The sequence below is a fragment of the Chiloscyllium plagiosum genome, unplaced genomic scaffold, assembly GCF_037043375.1.
Source record: "Chiloscyllium plagiosum isolate Xiang-an unplaced genomic scaffold, Cpla_swu_hap1 HiC_scaffold_6, whole genome shotgun sequence".
Taxonomy (NCBI): Eukaryota; Metazoa; Chordata; class Chondrichthyes; order Orectolobiformes; family Hemiscylliidae; genus Chiloscyllium; species Chiloscyllium plagiosum.
The window spans coordinates 91,659,237-91,679,404 of NW_028270144.1; the positions used below are offsets into that span (position 1 = coordinate 91,659,237).

A 20,168-nucleotide genomic window follows, 5' to 3' on the forward strand; every position below is an offset into this window, starting at 1 on the left:
CCTATCTGTCTTACCTTTCCTGGAGTTAATCCATTTATGTGGTTGTATCTATGACTTTTCTCCCTTCCTATAACTGCCATCCATCACACCCTCTTGCTCTTGTAAATTCCTCATTGCCTCTAACTGTCTCTCCAACCGATCCATTCGATTTAATAGAATTCGCAACTAACGGCATTTATTGCAGATATAATCCTCGGTAACAAGTAAACTCTCACTAAACTCCCACATCTGACAAGAAGAGCATATCATCCTACTAAAGGCCATTTTTGCTTCTTTCAATCTACAGACCCAGAAAATAGCACTGTCTTATTCCTCTATAAAACACTGCTCCAGGCTAGCTTAATACTTATGGCTTATATTTTTAAGTTTAATCAAGAGACATATCCCAATATAACATATATTCAAGAAAGAACCCACTCTACACACGACTGCAGACTTATTGTAAGACCACGCCTAAAATATTCACTTTTCTGTTTCTGTGCTTTTACCTCTCCCAAACAGGTTCCTCCAAGATCAGTTGTGAATTTCACTGTTTGTTAATTTTCCCAGACACTCTGATGTCCAGTGATACATGAATTCAAACAGCAAAAGCAGTAACTGTGCAGGTTCACTGCTGAGTCAGGGAGCAGTGTGGGTTTCCTTTTCTTTTCCTTTTGCATTTTCTCTCTCTCTCTCTCTCTCTCTCTCCTGCACTGACGTTGCCATGTGCTTCCTTTGTCTGTGCCTCTCCCTTTTAAAAGTGCTGTTGCTTTGACTCTTGTTTTCTTCAAAGTTCCAAAACAATGCAACAGCATATAAAGCAGTAATTGCTGCGCCTGGAACTCAAGGAAATCACCTTCAACGCCTAAAATGCCTCAAAAAAGAAGCAGCCTGTTACAGCCAGAAATTTTTCACAACCTCCATCTCAGATTACCCACAATCCTTGCATTTGTCAGGAATGACAAAAACTACAAATTGCCAAAGTAATTTCAAATTTTCAGTGCTTTTTTGTGTTGTCTTTGTCTATGTTGGGAACACTATACTTTACAATTCCACATGCACCTCGATTCTGCTGTGAAGGTTCTCAATCAGTTGGGAGAGTCTGCTAAGGGGTTAGGTACATGCTGGCAGGTAAATGTTAAATATTTTAACAATTTTTAATGTCATTATTATATGATGAATTGTAATGTAGATTTCTTTTAACTGTAATTTTTCATTTTAAAGCTTAGTTCTTAAAAGTAATTTGACTATTGTATTAATCTACATAGTTAAATCTTTGAAATGCATTGGAGTATTTTCCCCATTGGGAAAAGTGCTCTTATGTAATCAAGCTGAAGAAAATGCTGTTAAAGATCTCTACATTAATGATATAAAGTGTTGGTAAACCTTTTAAATTGAAATAGAAAATTTACCAAGTTTGTCTTTAGGAAAAGAAATAAAACTTACTCTTCTGACCAGACAACTATAATTGTCATATAGCTAGCATTGCTAAGAAGGAAAGCTATCTGTTTCAACAATTCTATTATTTATATTTTCAAAACTGTTTTGATAGCTGAGACTGTTAGAATTAGAATTAGGTTTTTTGTCACGTGTTCTCAAGTACAGAAAAACAGGAGTAGAGCAAAAGGTGTACAAAGTCGCCATTCCTAGCGCCTTCTTTCATAAAAAGATATCTCAATATAAAACCTTGGGCACAAAATAGAAAAATAAAGAAAAAAATTAAATGTTCAACATTACTTTTTTACTTGATACTAAGTAGAACTGTAAAGAAATACAGTTAATGGTCCAACATTACAATCCTTCTATAGCCATGCAGTGGGCCTGCAGTAGCCCGACAAGTGCTTACTCCCTCCTGGGCCCACAATCCCCATGAAGGATAACTCTCCCCCACGCTGAGCTGAGTCCCTCACTGCCGACTGCCGTTCGAGCTTGCCATCTGCTTTGTCGGGGAATGACATCGGGGTTTGCCAGTCTCCTCATTGCTGACTGCCATCTAGATTCACCAATCATTTTGTGGCCTATCACCATCTAGGCTTACTAGCCGACTGTCAAAATCCTGCCAGCCCCAGCCGCTGCCACACTCCAGTACTTTGTTTGAATTTCAAAAGCTCCAGAATGAAGTGTTTTAGCAGGAGGTACTGTGTCATAGCTTTATTCAGTTTTAAGAGCTTCTTAAAGGTTTATCAGTCTTTGACATGATATGTCAATGTGTTTGTTTTAACAATTGAGGGTATATGAATGAACGTTTCAGTATCATGTGTGTTAGGTTATTAGGTTTTTATCAAAAAAATGTCCATTTCACAGACATTGGCTACTGAAGTCTGTCCATGGTGAATATTGGATAAGATACCATGCAGCTACATGGAAGGCTCAAGAAATAACAAACAACCCTGCAGTATTCTCAGCACACCTAATATAATGCCTACAATTAAGAGCAAGGCTTTCTAAATTGTGGGCTCATGTGAGATGTTATTCCAGGGTTGCACAATTCAAGGTAGTGATCATTGTCATGGAGTTCTGACTAGTTGTTAACAGATGTATGGCTTCCTAAATGTTTGACTTATTTTTAAAATGATGTCCATGGCTTACCTCATTTATCTTTCAAGCCTAATTCTCATTGCAGGATCATAGCAATTCTTAAGCTTTCAACTGGAATTGCAGTGGTAACAAGTTTGTGAAGGATCACTTAAGAGTTTGGATTATGAAGAAAATATTTTATGACTTTGTTATGTGGAATGGTTCTATTAAAAATATAACTAAATATTTCTGTATGTTTCTTTATCCTCCACCAAAAAATGTTATTAGGAATACAGGATAATGTGGAAATTCTTTATACTATTCATTTACTTTAGTTGCTTTGTTAGATTTTCCAGCTCATCAAAGCACATTTTTGGAGAAGTTAAGAGTCTTTTGAGATTCTACTTTTAGCAAGATTACATATTAAAATAAAAGACAGTGAATAATAAATTTTATTAAACTACAAATATACTTCTGATATTATATAAAACAATTTATTGCAGTTACTTTGGAAATATATCTTCATATTTGCTGGAAGGATATAACAGTTTTAATGCATTTAACAATATCTTAAATTTCTCTCTTCCTAACTTTCAGTTGGCACCTAAACTCAGCAAATAGCATTGTTTTGAATGCTTTACCAATTCTTAGTACATTTGATTCTTAAAGGATTTGAGGTCCAGTAATACTGATGTGGCCCTTTTACTAGACTATATCACCACTTCTAACATATGGTATCATTCAACAGTTATGAAAGGCATTGCAAATCTTCATATTCTGAAAAATACTAACATTTCTATTTGTAAAGTAAAGCTAGTACAATAGCATAAAACAGAAATTGCTAGAGAAACTCAGCAGGTCTTGTCGCATCTGTGGTAAAAGAGCAGAGTTATCATTTCAAGTCCAGTGGTTAAGAGAAATATTAACTCTGCTTTCCCTGCATAGATGCTGCCAGAACGGCTGAGTTTCTGCAGCAATTTCTGTTTTTGTTTCCAATCTCCAGCATCTGCAGTTCTTTGTTTTGTTACAATGACACTGTCATCTTGTATTTTTTTAACATCAAGTTCTACTACAGTTATCTGTGTAATCACAGAACTAATGATTTGATAGTTGGTAGACTGTAATTTCATCAGGGACAAAAAAAACTTCAGATGCCAGAATCCAAAGTATACAAACAGGAGGCTGGAAGAATACAGCAAGCCGGGCAGCATCAGGAGATGGAGAAGTCAACGTTTTGGATATAACCCTTCTTCAGGACTAGATATGGGGGTAGGGCGAGCCATCGTGTTTTTTAACTTATTTATACACGAACCACTACATCAGAGTCAAAAAAAGTAATATATGTCACTCAAATTTCGACAAATGGATTAACAAAGCTAACATAATTGAAATATTTTATCAACTTGCATTGATGTTATCCAAATTTATATTAATTCCAAAAGAAGTTCATTTTGTTTTAAAAGATAATAGAATTAAATAATATGCTATCCAAGGCATTGTAGACAGAATTCCATTGTTACAAATAAGAAATACATAAAGTATTAAACCAAGTAAATTCTGCTATTCAATGGATTTAAGTTCTTCAGTGTTAATGACAGCATACCAATTAATAAGTTTACATTAATTTCCTGTCTATGATATTCTAGCACAATAGTGCTGTACATGGGGAATTATGTAGCACTAAGCTTAATGTTTGCATATTCATACATCTTAAGACATAACTTCTTATTGGAGAGTTTACATAGCTTTTATCAAAATATAAAACTGCCCATTCCTGATTTTAGAGTACTTGTGAGGTGTAATATTGTGATAAGGAATAGCATATAAGTTTTTAAAATCTCGATACTATATTACCTATGTAAACTTCAGGTAGAAGGTGCAAAACATGTAAAAAGAAAGTTTCTGTGTTAAAATAAAAGGACATACAGTGTTAGACTTGATTCAGTGATAGCACTCTTAGAATTTGGAGACTGTGTATTCATCCTGAAGTCTTGGACCTTAGTCAGGCTGATTCAGAACAGTACTAAGAATTCTGCATGAATCATCACAGGCATTTTTTTCAGATGAAATATCAAACAGAGGCGCCATTGATCTCCTCAGCTGCATGTAAATGATCCAATTGGTCTATTTCAAGATATGGAGAGTTTATCAAGTGCCCTGGCCAACTGTTCTTCCTCAAGCAGCATCACAACTAAACACCAGATTAACTGGTCATTTAGCTACTTGGCTACATTACAACAGTGACCATACTTTAAAGGTAAATCATTGGCTGTGAAATGTTTTGGAATGTTCTGGGGAAATGCATTATACAAGGTAAATTCAAATTCTTTCTTTCAATTAATTTAGCATTTCAGGCTGCTGACTTGTAATGTTGTAAAGCCCTGGGTGGCATGGTGGCTCAGTGGTTAGCACTGCTGCCTCATAGCACCAGATTCCCAGATTCGATTCCAACCTCGGGCAGACTGTCTGTGTGGAGTTTGCACATTCTCCCTGTGTCTGCATGAGTTTCCTCCAGGTACTCCAGTTTCTTCCCACAGTCCAAAGACGTGCAGGTCAGGTGGATTGGCCATGCTAAATGGCCCATACTGTCCAGTTAAATGCAGAGGGAAATGGGTCTGGGTGGGTTACTTTTCGGAGGGTCAGTGTGGACTTGTTGGGCCGAAGGGCCTGACTCCACACTGTAGGGAATCTAATCTAATCAAATAAGCAATAGTCCTGCAATAAATCTGGTAGATAAAAAATCTAACAGATTTTTGAAACAGTCACAATTCATGGAAGCAGTAATTTAGCTTTATATTGACAGTAGTTTTACTAATATCTATTGTGTGCACTAAAATGAACCTGCATTTACATTTAATCATATATCTGGAATAGTAGTGAAGATGATACAATATTGAAATTAGACAGGGCAGGTGAAATATAATTGTTAGGGTACTCAGATCCAAACTAACCTTGACAAACCACTGATGCCTCATTATTTCAGAAGTGCCTAGTACAGAAAATCTAGATATTAAGTAACAGGAAATTGAGTTTTGTATGAGGTTTTGGTGCTTTTATGGATATGATTTTTTGACAGTGCTAGGAAAGCTGAAACCCCAACAATTTGTGATTGTAGTTGTAAAAGCTGTACAATAGATAGCCATGACATGTTCACGCTACAACATGGAAAGAGTAAAATTCCATTGTGTTGCACCCAATTTAACAATCTCAATATTTCCCCAAATTAGCTTGGATTTTGCAAGAACAGCAAAAGTATAAGTAATTGTTGCCATTACTCATCTGAAATTGACAGCAGCTACTGGAATCTGCACACCTCCAGTTAAATGCAGAAGTTTAGAAGTTGTGCTTAGTGATTCGAACACTGTTGTGTTCCCCCTGAATGTCAACATCACTTCAATCACATAGATGTCATGGAAATTATGAGGCCGTGGCCTTTTTCGCAATTAGCTTCATCATCAAAAACATTGAAATGTCACAATGACCGTTAATGATGTAATAAGTTCACTTCTGAAAAAAATGACACTGGAAATTAATTTTCATGTTTATGGAAATTTTGTTATGATAAAAATGTCTTCACATTTCAAAAAATATATCAATGATATTTCACCTTATACATTTTTAATTGAGGCTGTACTATATTGTCAATCAATAATTATGTTTGAGAAGGTGATGGTGAGTCCTTATCTCGCATGCAACAGAATGACTTATTGGGCTATTTCAGAAGACAGTCAGCTTATTTCTAGGGGTCTGGAGTCGCATATAAAGCAGACTAGGTAAGGGCAGCAGATTTTATAAGTGATAATATGCACTCTTATTTCATCATTCATGAGATGTGAGTATCACTGGCTGAGTCAGTATTTATTGCCCATCCTTAGCTGCCCTTGAGAAGGTGATGATAAGCTGCATTCTTGAACTGCTATAGCGATGCCTGTGTATGGACCCACAATGACGTTAGGGAAAGAGTTCTAGGATTTTGACCCAATGACACTGAATGAGCAGTGATATATTTCCAAGTCAGCATAGTGAGTAGCTTGGAGAGGAACTTGCAGGTAGGGGTGTTCCCATGTATTTGCTGCTCTTGCCCTTCTAAATAGATATGGTTGTTTATGAAGATGCTGTCTAAGGAGCCTTTGTGAATCAGTGCATTGTAGGACAATGATATTTGTCACTTTTCAGCCCAACCCTTCATATTGTCTGGGTTTTGCTGAATTTACACATGGACTGCTTCAGTTTCTGAGGAGTCGTGAATGGTGCTGAACACTGTACAATCATCGGAGGGAAGGTCACTGATGTAACGGCTGAAATGGTGATGTCTAGGACATTACCTGAAGAACTCCTGCAGAGATGTCCTGGGAAGAGGATGATTGCTCTCCAAATGCAGCCTTGATGTTAAAGGTGGTAACTCTCACCATCTCTGTAATTCAGCACTTTTGTCCTTGTTTGAATCAATAAGGTCAGGAGCTGAGTGGTCTGGTGGAATCCAAACTGGGCACTGACATCAGCCATCATTTTACTGATGATTGACAGTAGACTGCGGGATGATAATTGGCATGTTTTGTTTTGTCATTTTATTGGTGTATAGTACATACCTAGGGCCATTTTTCACATTGCTGGGGAGATGCCAATACTGTAGCTGCACTGGAACAGCTTGGCTAGAGGGGCAACAAGTTCTGGAGCATGTCTTCATTACTATTGCTGGAATGTTGTCAGGCCCCATAGCGTTGAAAGTATCCACTGTTTCCAGCTGTTTCTTGATATCACACAGAGTGAATTGAATTACAGTAATTAGTTGTAGTGATTTGTAGTTAGTTGTTTTTACATCTGGTAGTCACATGGTCACCAATATTAACACTAGCTTTTTATTTGATATTAAGAATCCAGGATTTGACCTCATCTTCGTACATCAGTTCAGGCCTCTGGATTACTAGCCCAGGAATGTACCCACCATGCTACCATACCCCAATATTCCACATATATATAATATGGGATATAATGTAATCATTTGCATTGATCTCTACAAGATGTGGCAGTGATGAAGGATTATAGATGCAAATTTATCGCATGTGATGCCATCTCTGTCATTGGATGCCTAAAGGTCTGCTTGATATGATGTCAGATTTAAACTGGCTTCAGGAAAGGGAAAACACATGGTGCAGAGATTGCTACGTCTTTAGGGCAAGCTTTCCTTGAGGTAATTTAAAAGTTCTGTTCTTTCACCACTGACCATGAAAAGTGGCCATTGCTGTCCGCACATCAGCATTTGGGTATGTTTAACATCTGATGTCTGTGAGTGAGTAGCGCATTATGTTCTAATATTGGTCAAGGCAATAAGCAGAATAAGTAGAATGGTTCCTTCAAGGTGTGTTACAATGGGCATGAATGGGCAGATTTTCTATGCAGCCATGTTGATGAAATGACCATTCTTTAAACTGGTGGTGAAGTATAAAAAGTTAGTGAATTGTAGTCTGGTGGAGGTGTACAGCGACTCATTTTTGTCTCGAAGGAATCAAGCAAGCTCAAACTCTCATGGTCAGGCATTTGATTGCTGTCATCTCCCAGTTGGTAATCAGTACTGTTAGTGCTTTTCTGATTGATAGTTTCAGTAAAAACTGACTCTTCACTCTTCCTTGCTGCTTTCAAGCTATGAAAAGAAAACAAAAGCATGCTCAATGACAGATACACTCGGAGAATGCATGCATAGTTCATGCAATCAGTCAAACAAACCATGATGTAACAAACCTGCAAGATAGCAAATTTCTGATATCAACATGAGAACAAATTACTGAAACAAAGTTATTAAAAAATTATCATTAGATAAGATAAATTGTTAACAGTATGAGGAGAAGCCTGTCGGGATAAACAGAACATATAAGATTTAAGCTGTCTCATCATTACAAGTATCAACGCTTTACAGCTATTCTACAGGTGTATAATTCATAGTTTCTCATTTATAATATTTTGTTCAAGTTTACAGTCATCTTAGCCATGTATTTTTCATAATAACGCAAACATTTTTTTTGAGCTCAGATACTCCCAACTTTCAAATCTTGAAAAAGACTAGAGAAGGATGAAGGAGGAGATGGTGGTGTAGTGATATTACTGGTAGATTACTTCAGAGACCCAGGCTGATGGTTTAAGGATATGGGATCAAATTCCACAATGGCAGGTGATTCAACTAACAAAACCTGGAATGTCAAGCTAGTCTTCAGTCATGGTGATCATGAGACCGTCATCAAAACCAATACATTGACAAGTGTTATTTAAAAATCTTATATTTATCTGGTCTGGCCTAAGTGTGACTCCACACTGACAACAATGTGCTTGACTCTTAACCACTCAATGAAATGATCTGAAAAACCACTCAATTCACAGGCAATCAGCCTGGGCAACAAATGTCAGCTTGCCTAGTGATACCTGCATCCTACAAAAGAACAAATTGTTAATAGGAAGGTAGAACAGAATGCTGAAAATCCTGCTCATAAGGTATCAGCAAGTTTGATTCTTGATGTTATCAATTATGCATTTTGTTTGTGTTGTAAATATATGTCAATTTAACAATCAGGCTTGTTTAATTAGAATCCTTATCGCTAAGTTGTAAGGTTCTTTCCAGAGCATCCAAGTTGGATCCCACTGTCTAGCTTTTAATGCTGATTAATTTCAAATGTTGAGCATATTTTATGGCAACTACATGATAGCTTAAACTGAAGCTTCAGATGTGATTCAGCTTCTCCATATCATTTGCCCTAGATTTTAGCTTTTATGTTAAAGAAAGTACTATTTTTAGATTAATCATTACAGAGGTGAAACATACATTCACAATTAATTTTCAAAAAAACATTTAACTTCAGGGTCATTGGTATCACTGATTTTTAGTATGATCCTTTTTGTATTTAACAGATCAACATTTATTCCTGAACTCGCCTCTTAAGTTTGCAGAATTTTGCTAGTTTATGGTCTTTCTTCGGCACAGGGTACCAGAGCACCCTGACATTTAATATTCTGATCAGGATAGCATCATTTTTCTTTTTGACTATATTGGAATGAAGTAAACGCAGATTAGCAGATTCTCAGTGACTTTGGTGATCTGGTTTATTCTAAGCTAATTTGCTCTTTCAAGCCGTACCTGAATACTGAGGCATTCCTCACTTCTGCTGGGTATTGAAATTCTATACATTTTAGGCCTTTGAGAAGCAAATTTTAAGGTCTGTGGATTGTTTTTAAAGAGCAGATTCCTATTCAAATTGAAATAATAGCTCCATCAATTGTTCTATTCAAAACTTGAAATCAGAATACAAAGAAAGAATTATTATTTTTTAATGCCCAACATAATTTAAGAATGTATAGAGTCATAGAGACATACAGCATGGAAACAGACCCTTCGGTCCAACTTGTCCATGCAGACCAGATATCCCAACCCAATCTAGTTCCACCTGCCAACACCTGGCATATATCCCTCCAAATCCTACCTACTCATATACCCATTCAGATCCTTTTAAATATTACAATTGTACCAGCCTCCACCACTTCCTCTGGCAGCTCATTCCATACACGTACCACCCTCTGAGTGAAAAACGTTGCCCCTTAGGTCTCTTTTATATCTTGCCCCTCTCACCCTAAAATTATGCCTTCTAGTTCTGGACTCTCCAACCCCAGGGAAAAGACTTTGTCTATTTATCCTATCCAAGCCCCTCATGATTTTATAAACCTTTATAAGGTCACCCCTCAGCCTCCGACGCTCCAGGGAAAACAGCCCCAGCCTGTTCAGCCTCTCCTTACAGCTCAAATCCTCCAACCTTGGCAACATCCTTGTAAATCTTTACTGAACCCTTTCAAGTTTCACAACATCTTTCCGATAGGAAAGAGACCAGAATTGCATGCAATATTCCAACAGTATGATTGCTCTTCGTGGCCAATGAAGAACTTTTGTTTTCATGCAGAAAGTTCCCACAAATAACAATGATATGAAGACAATCTGATTTCAGTTTTGCTTGAGCAATAAGTACCGACCTGACCAGAATACTGAGTGAATTCTCCCTTTCTTTTGCAGATGGTGCTTTTATACCTTTAATATTTACTTTAGAGGGCATATAGGACTCAGTTTAATGGTCCATTTTGAAGGATGAGACCTTTGACTGAGCAGCCCTCCCTCAGTACTGGTCTAAGTAGAGAATATGTTACATGCTTAGGTCTCTGTAATGAGACTTGAATCTACAGAACCTGACTCAAAAACATGAGTAGGAGCATTGAACCAAACTTGATAACTAATATTATTGAAAAACTAAGCAATTCAAAAAATTCAATTTAAATGGTACTGCTTTTAAACCTTTGTATCCACAGAACTACAGAAGTTCTCACTGACCAACTGTAAAGAGCAGGGTCAGTGTGAGGGAGCCTTTGCTAAGCGAGTGAGACAGCAGTCCATTAAGTATATCTGGGAATTGGTTCAAAGTGGCAATTCTGTGCAGAAGGTCATAGAGGTGCTTTAATTAAAGTTTACTGTAATAGCGATCTCTCTTTTTCTTAGGAAATAAATGTACTTTTCATTGCAACTGTGGTTTACTCAGAGATTGCCTCACAGCCTAAAATTAGCAATACAGTAATATACTAAAGATGGTGTTGGGAGAGGATAAATGGCTAGTATCAAAACACCTAACTTTAGTGAGATCAGCACCAGAGAGCCATTCCAAACTTCAACATGACTCAATCTGCGGGTGGCAGGGAGGCTCAGTGGTTAGCACTGCTGCCTCACAGTGCAAAGGACCCAGGTTCTCTTGTGTGGAGTTTGCACATTCTTCCCGTGTCTGCGTGGGTTTCCTCCGGGTGCACCAGTTTCTTCCTACAATCCAAAGATGTGCAGGTCAGGTGAATTGGCTATGCTAAATTGTCCATAGTGTTAGGTGCATTAGTCAAGGGTAAATATAGGGATCTGGGTGGGTTACTTTTCAGAGGGTCAGTGTGGACTTGTTGGGCCGAAGGGCCAGTTTCCACACTATACTGATTCTAATTTTAATTCAATTGCAGGGAAAGCAGTTGATTGGTGAGTCTTTAAACTAAAAAAGCTGGGTCATTAAAGTATAATCATGGCTGAGATAGAGATGTTTTTAATCAGTCAGAGAATCAAGGGCTATGAGAAAAAGATAGGAAAGTGGAGTTGAGGATTAGCAGATCATCCACACTCTCACTGAGTTGCAGAGCAGACTCATTTGGCAGAATAGCCTGATATGCTTCATGTCTATGGTCTTTTAACTGAGTCTGAACCCTGTATACTCTTGAATGCTGAAGAAGTATGAATCTTTAATGATTCATATCTCTTATTCCTAATTCAGTCTTTAGGATATCATCAATTGATGATATGGTCATGTGAACCTGTCTGGACAGAGTTTACTGCATGTCAATCAGCTTACAGATAACTATCTCACTATCACTGAATGAATTATACAATTGGTTTCTTTTGGACCTTCCATATTTTCTTGATTGTTTTAAATTAGAGATCTTTTATAACAATAAATGTAGTGTATCATTACAATAATGGTGGTAAAAACAAGGACTGCAGATGCTGGAAACCAGATTCTAGATTAGAGTGGTGCTGGAAAAGCACAGCAGGTCAGGCAGCATCCGAGGAGCAGGAAAATCGACATTTTGGGCAAAAGCCCTTCATTGTCCGAAACGTTGATTTTCCTGCCTCTATTCCTGATGAAGGGTTTTTGCCTGAAACATCAATTTTCCTGCTCCTCGGATGCTGCCTGAACTGCTGTGCTTTTCCAGCACCACTCTAATCTACAATAATGGTGGTGACAGGATTTCAGCATCTAGTGATCCTTCCATATATTTTGCTTCTGTACTTGGTTTGACTGTACTGGCATTTATTTCTTAAGGTTGTCATGTTTATCATTAATATAGGGGTTGAACCTAACTTTCCTGTCACAGACTCTTTGATACTTCATGGAAGTCATCTAAGTCAATGACCTTCTATAGTGTATTACTGCATTGCTAATTTTAGGGGGTGAGACAATCTCTGGCCCAGAGTCCCTTTGAGTAAAACACAGTTGCAATGAAAATTACATTTATTTCCTAAGAATCAGGAAATCAGGAATAAGAAGGGAAATTAGCTGAACTTTTTTTATATACATCAAGTTAACAGACTTTTGTATAAGTTATCTGGAAATGCCATTATAGTGAATAATGTAAATTTAGTAATGAGAAGCTTTTCAACAGAGAACAGATTGCAGGATATGATCAGAACATAAATATTGGGGGTTAAAAGTCTGTATTTGATCAAGGACATTTTCCAGTCCTTAAACATACATGTGCTGGTCAGTTGGCTACCTGTATCTGAACAAGACCTGAGTACTCCAGTAAATTTTCTCTAGTACACCTTAGGCTTTTTTCTCCATTCGTGGGATATGGGTGTTGCTGCAAGGCCAAGGTTTATTACTAATCACTAATTACCTTGGAAATGGTAGCAGTTAGCAGCCTTCTTGGACTATTGCAAGTTGTTACCCTTGTGGGAGAGTCTCAGAGAAAGAAAGTTCCAGAATTTTGACCCAGCAACACTGAAGGAATGGTGATATATTTCTGAGGCAGAATAATGCATGGCTTGGAGGGGAACTTGCAAGTCATGATGTTCCCTTGATTATGTATCCCTGATCCTTAAAAATGGTATAGGTTTGGAAGATATTCTCTAAGGAGCCTTGATGTGTTACTGCAATTCATCTTGTAGATAGTAAATACTGTGTGTCTATGATGCGGGGAGTGAATATTGATGTTGGTGCCAACCAAACACGTTACTTTGTCCTGGAAGATTTCAAGCTTCCTCAGTGCAGTTGAAGTTGCCCTTATCCAGGCAAGTGGGGGTATTCCAACACACTCCCGACTTGTGTCTTGTTGGTGGTGGACATGCATTGAGGAGACAGGCAGTGAGTTACTCGCTAACTTCTGACCTACTTTTGTAGCCACATTAGTTGTATGGCTAGCCCAGTACACATTTTTAGCCAATTGTAACCCCCAGGATGTTGTTAGGGGAGAATTAAAAAATAGAAATGTGGAACCTCTGCATTTGTGTGTCACCCTACTTTATATGATCGTACTGGAATCATAAATGTACAAATACCATCTTTTTTGATATAATGTATTGCCAGTTTAACTGTCTAAATTTGAGTAACCAGTTTGGCAGCAGTTAGGCCACATTTGACATAAACAAACACATAATCTAGGCTGACATGTCAATGAAATACTGAGGAAGGATTGTAGGTTGTGTTCCCCGACTGATAATACTGGTAAACAAAGACTGTGCCTGTCCAATCAAGAGGATATAAAAGAGCTTGTGACATAATTAGAGGAAGTGTGGAGTGTTCTCCTGTAAAAACAGAGAAAATGCTAGAGAAAATCTGTAGGCTTGGGAGCATCCATAGAGAGAGGAACAGGTTTAACTTTTCAAACTGGTATGAACCTTCAGCCGAACTCCTTTTTCAGTAATGGTGTTATGGACAATATTCCTCAATCAACACCACCAAGACAGCCCATTTGGTCATTCTTTTCTTTCGCTGTTTATGGAGCCTTGCTGTGCAGAAATTGGATAGCACTTTACAAAGATAGACTAGCATTGGAGACAGTACAGAGAAGGTTCACTAGGTTGTTCCCAGATATGGCGGGACTATCTTATGAAGAGAGATTGAGTAGATTGGGCCTATACACATTGGAATTTAGAAGAATGTAAGGCAATCTAATTGAAACATGCAATATGTTTAGGGGGCTTGACAGAGTAGATGGGCAGAAGTTGCTTTCCCTTCTGGGAGAGTCTAGGACAGAAGGCATAAAGTCAGAGTAATGGAGACACACATATAAGGCAAAGATGAGGAGGAATTTCTTCTCTCAGAAGGTAGTAAATCTGTGGAATTCTTTATGACAGAGGGCTGGGTCATTAAGGTATAATCAAGATAGATTTTAATGAGAAAGAAAATCATGTCTCATGGGGGAAAAGCAGGAAAGTGGAGCTGAGGATTATCACAGCTGCCATAATCTCATTGATTGCTGGAGCAGACTTGATGGGTTGAATGGCCTTCTTCTATTCCTGCTTCTTGCAATCTCATTCTGAGAACCAGAAGTTATTGCACTTGTGAAGCAATGAAGTACTTTGTCTGGGACATAATAGAGTCATAGCCATAGAGATGTACAGCATGGAAACAGATTCTTCGGTCCAACCGGTCCATGCCGACCAGATATCCCAACCCTATCTAATCCCACCTGCCAGCACCCGGCCCATATCCCTCCAAACCCTTCCTATTCATATACCCATCCAAATGCCTTTTAAATGTTGCAATTGTACCAGCCTCCACCACTTCTTCTGGCAGCTCATTCTATACACGTACCACCTTCTGCGTGAAAACAGTTGCCCCTTAGGGCACTTTTATATCTTTCCCCTCTCACCCTAAACCTATGCCCTCTAGTTCTGAACTCTCCCACCCCAGGGAAAAGACTTTGTTTATTTATCCTATCCAAGCCCCTCATAATTTTGTAAACTCCTCAGTCTCTGATGCTCCAAGAAAAACAGCCCCAGCCTGTTCAGCCTCTCCCTATAGCTCAAATCCTCCAACCCTGGCAACATCCTTGTAAATCTTTTCTGAACCCTTTCAAATTTCACAACATCTTTCCGATAGGAAGGAGGCCAGAATTGCACGCAATATTCCATTGACCAGCTTTGCAAACACAACCCAGGAGGAAGTGTCTGGAACTACAGATTTTCATTTTGAGCTTTGGATTTTCTTGGCAAAGAAATGATCCTGTCAACAGTGTGAAGCTGCAGCGTGCAGATGCACTTTAAATGAAACATTTTTAGAAAATCAATACATCAAAATATAGCATTACGGTGTTCACCCCTCACACCCTCACTCACCTTTCTTGCCCAACTATATTAAACTATGACCACACCCACCCTTCACGGCCCTTTATTCTCTCCATGTCAACCTATCCACCCCCCACCCCACCATGCACCCCTAAAGCTCATAATAACCCAGACGTCAACCCAACCAGTATCCATTTTGGGCCGTTCTCAGGGCCCATGCTAAGATTTAATGCAATTCCTAAATGTCCAAAGGTGACGTTTTAAAAAAAATGGCAGATAACATTTTGAAATATATAAAAGGCAGCTTCTTTAAATGACTTTATGGATCCCTTTTACAGTTGTTCCTGATAGTTCCCTCAACCGTTCCAAAACCGTTTATGCATTTTTACACACAATCCTGTCTACCTTTAGCAAACCCAAAAAGCAATTTACTTTTTTTCAAAAGGCCCCTGAGAGAGCACCTGGCCACCCCAAAATGTGGCCAGGGACTATATCCAAAATAATAGCTAATCCATTCAAAAATATACCCTATCTACCCAAGCAACTTAACTGGTCCTCTTAACAGGTCCTCTTAACAGGTCCAAACTGCACACAACCTGTTTTCCACTTCTAGCTGATGAAGATCAGATATGACTGGAGGCAGCCACTACTTTATAATTGCAGCTGCCTGTGTGAACCACGGATGTGCAACTTGGAATTGTACTCCATTCCATTCACTGCCAATCCCTGATGTTGTGAAAATGTAGGCCTTTCAGTACATTTCAAAAGCAAGTAGTTTCTTTTTTTAATGATGGATTGGTTTGCATAACATCTAACAATTATAGATTTTAAAAAAATTATCTTACCCCTGTTACGTGCTGTGCTTTGCTTTTTTGTGTAAGTTAGTTTAGAAAAAGAAGTCACTTGGGAGAACAACCTGTTAGGATATCCTTTATTTCAACTCTCGCCAAAATATAAAAGTAAAATTGTTTAAATTGTTTATGAATGTTGTGCAATGTACACAAGGCTAATTCTTTTACATTACACCAGGGACCAGTGGGCAGAACTATGTACCAAAATGCATGCTTTCACCAACTATCGTACTCACTGTCCTACTATTGTTTGTTACTTCTGAAATATTTCACATTATTTCTTACATTTGTAAAAACAATTGTTACTTTGCTTTACTAAAGTCTCACCACTTTACGTCAATCTTTCCTCAACATTTTGACTGCTTTAGTCTTTTCAGTTCTGCTTTAAGCATATCATTTTATTAAAAACCCAATCATGTCTTTCTATAGTAACTCAGCTGTTTAAAAACTCTACAAACTGAATCTATTTCTGTTTTACAGAGAAAGAAAGCTTTCGGAAACAGGAAAGTGCAGGAAGTATTTCATGTGAAAAACGTGCCAGTACTTTTATTCTAAATTTTGCAACCTAATTAAGTTAGAATGAATGTCAGAGACACCACATAATTAATGGGATACTCATAAATAGCAGAAGTTTACTGAGGAATTAAGCTGCTACTGCAAGTTTGCTTCACCATCACTATTTGAAATGATGTTTATACTGCATAATGTAGCTATACTCAAAACACATTTCATCACAAAAATCACTTCCTACTTAATTACTTGCCTGTAAATTCAGTGCAATCGAACACAAAGTGCTACACTGCAACATTTCCTGCTCTGGTCATTTAAGTTTCTGAAACATGTCTTATTTTTTCCTGGTCTCAACTGTTACAATTACAGCTTTTAACAAATATGTTGCATATTTAATATTGTGTTGATTTACCCAAAAGAATACAAATGCCTTGGTTTGATATCTGCCCACATTGGATGATCCAATTCTTCTGATGTCAACACCATTCCACTATCAGTCTGATAATCCTGAAAAATAAATAACAGTTGGCTCATGCAGCTTTGCTATTTAACTTGGTTATTTGCTGTACAATCAAATGGACCCTTCTAATATTCTGAAATATGATTAAATCATTCTGAATACCACTTCTCTTTTAAATAGTAGAAGTGGGAGCGGCATTCATTATGCGTTGTTATCCTTTTGACCACTGTCCTATATGATATAATATCTTAAAATAATACAATTTTACAATATTCATATGTATTCAATCTCTTCTGCCTAGGACGAAGCGGGACAGATTAGTGTTTACAGCTAGTCCTTTCAAGAGTGATATTGGAACACACTTCTACATACAAAGGTTAATAGACATTTGGAACTCTCATTTGCAAATGCAACTAAGGCTAGATTTGTAACAAATTTTAGATTTGAGATTAATGGATTCAGTGGGGAAAAGGTCAATGGCACAAAGAGATGGCAATAGGTCATAGGACATTTATGACTAAACAATGAACCGCTCAGGGGACTAAAAGGCCTGCTTCAAATCTATGATGCCAAATGGGAAGGTACACAATAAATTATGTTGGGCTTGCACATAGTGCATGGAATACATTACTTACTTACTTAAAATAGCTACTTAGTTTACAAAGATCTCAATATACAAATGAAGGCCATTCAACCCATCTTAAATGACCGATCAACCTCTCCTCTGCTTGTATAATTGCTTCTCAATGATTCAGTGTTGTCCTTCTAGTTCTGAATGGAATTTCCTTTTCCCTCTTAGAGTAAAAAGGCAAATCACTGATCTTTTTTCATAAATCATACTGATTCTTGTGTGCTCATTCTGGGTAAGATTTTTAAATTTACTGTGTGGAGTTTAGCAGTTGTTGGTGGCATTGTGGTAATGTCACCGGATGAATAGTCCAGAGTCTCAGAATGACATCTTGAGGATGCAGGTTCAAATTTCACCATGCCAGCGGTCAGTATTTACATTTAATTAATAAATCTAAATAAAAAAAAAATAAGTTGTAGTATTGGCAACAATGACAGCATTGTAGAGTGCTAACGTAGGGAAGGAAATCTACCATCCTTACCTGGTCTGGCCTACATGTAACTCCAGAGCTATAGTAATGTGATTAACTTAAAACTGCCCTCTGAAAGTCCAAAGGTGTGCAGGGTAGGTGGATTAGCCAGGGAAAATGTGGGGTTATGGGGATATGGTAGGAGAGTGGTCTGGAGAGTGGTTTGGAGGGTTGGTGTGGGTTCAATGGACCAAATGGCCAGCTTCCACACTGCAGGGATTCTATTATTCTATGAAACAGCCTAGAAAATCACTCAGATCAATGCAGTTAGGGATAAATAACAAATGCTAATGATGCCCATGGTCAATGAAAGGATAAAGAGAAGCTGAATGGGACAAGGCCATGTCCTAGTGATAGGAATTCAGCAGCTTTCTGATGTCAAACCATTTTATCAAGACAAGGGCATCGTTCCAATGTAAGAATTTTTTTTTTTAAATAGTTTAAGGGATAGTAGTTAAAGGTCAATTACAGGTTAGGGAAGGATCTAGAATTAAAAATCCCAGTGGTTCAGGTTTTATCTGGTATCACATGAGTATTATAGCAGTGTTCTTAGCTGTTTGGACTCCAGAATCAGGACTAGGAAAGGTACACTTAGAAATTGGTGCAAGGAGCAGGACACTATACAGGATGTGTATAGCACCAGGCAATAAAAGGCGAAAGGAGAGGGTTAAGAGACATGAGGATGAATGAGATGCCACCTGACTACAAGATCTAAAGCGAGAGGCAGAAGCACCTGCAGATATCTGGATGAGTGACAGAGGAGACTGTGAGTCTGTGTGAAGATGGCCAAACTGTATACACATTGTCATCTGTGAATCTTTATCACATCCTTCATTATGCATTATATATCCACTTGGACTGACAAGTGGCAAGTAAAATTTGTACCACACAAATGGCAGACAATGACCATCTCCAATAAGAGACAATCTAATCACTGTCCTGATTATTCAGTGGTGTTACTATTACTGAATCTCTACTGTCATCTTTCTGGGGGTTACCTTTGACCAGAAACTCAACTGGACTCATTGTACAAGCACAAGATTGAAGAAGGGTTTATGCCCGAAGCGTCGATTCTCCTGTTCCCTGGATGCTGCCTGACCTGCTGCGCTTTTCCAGCAACACATTTTCAGCTCTGATCTCCAGCATCTGCAGACCTCACTTTCTCCCACTATAAGAGCAGGTCAAAGACTAGGAATACTGCAACAAGTGGTGGCTGAAGCCCTGGGAAATTAATATTGATGTTTTGAGAACAGTGTACATTACAGAGGAGGAAATGCTGAGGTGGGTGGGGGTGGGGGGGGGGGGGGAGTGGAAATCTTAGAAAACATAAACATTGATAAATCTCTGGGACTTGATCAAATGTATCACAGGGAAGTTAGGGAAGAAATTACAGGGCCCTGTATCATCTATGACCATGGATGAGGAGCCAGAGGACTGGAGGGTGGCTAATGTTGTGCTTTTATTTAAGAAAGGCTGTAAGGAGAAGCCTGGGAAGTACAAATCTATGAGTCTGACATTGGTGGTAGGTAAAGTGTTGGAGATAATTCTGGAAGATAGAATTTATATGCGTTTGGAGAAGCAAGGAATGATTAGGAATAGTCAGCATGGTTTTGTGCAAAGGAATTCATGTCTCACACACTTGATTGAGTTTTTTGAAAAATTAAAAAGAATGATGAAGGCAGAGTGGTAGACATTGTTTACGTGAACTTTAGTAAAGCTTTTGACAAGGTTCCTCATGGTAGACATTTAATCAAGTTAGATCACATGGGATTCAGGGAGGGCTTGTCAACTGAATAAAAAATTGGCTTGATGGTAGGAGATAGAGGGTGGTGGTGGAGGGTTGTTTCTCGGACTGGAGGCTGGAGACTAGCGGTATTCCACAGGGATTAGTGCTGGATTCACTTTTATTTACC

General features: G+C 38.2%; 1 protein-coding gene across 3 annotated transcripts in view; it reads right to left on the reverse strand.

The window, feature by feature from the left end:
- Positions 1 to 6,025: 6,025 nt before the first annotated feature.
- Positions 6,026 to 20,168, reverse strand: part of flt1 (fms related receptor tyrosine kinase 1) — a 184,560-nt gene continuing 170,417 nt past the window's right edge. For all 3 annotated transcript variants that reach the window (XM_087988200.1, XM_087988199.1, XM_043692014.2), the window contains 2 exons: positions 17,111 to 17,205; positions 6,026 to 8,137 (listed from right to left, as the gene is read on the reverse strand). In XM_087988200.1, the coding sequence (XP_087844326.1) occupies positions 7,921 to 8,137; positions 17,111 to 17,205 (312 nt within the window). In that variant the 3' untranslated portion in view covers positions 6,026 to 7,920. The remainder of the gene's footprint in view (positions 8,138 to 17,110; positions 17,206 to 20,168) is intronic.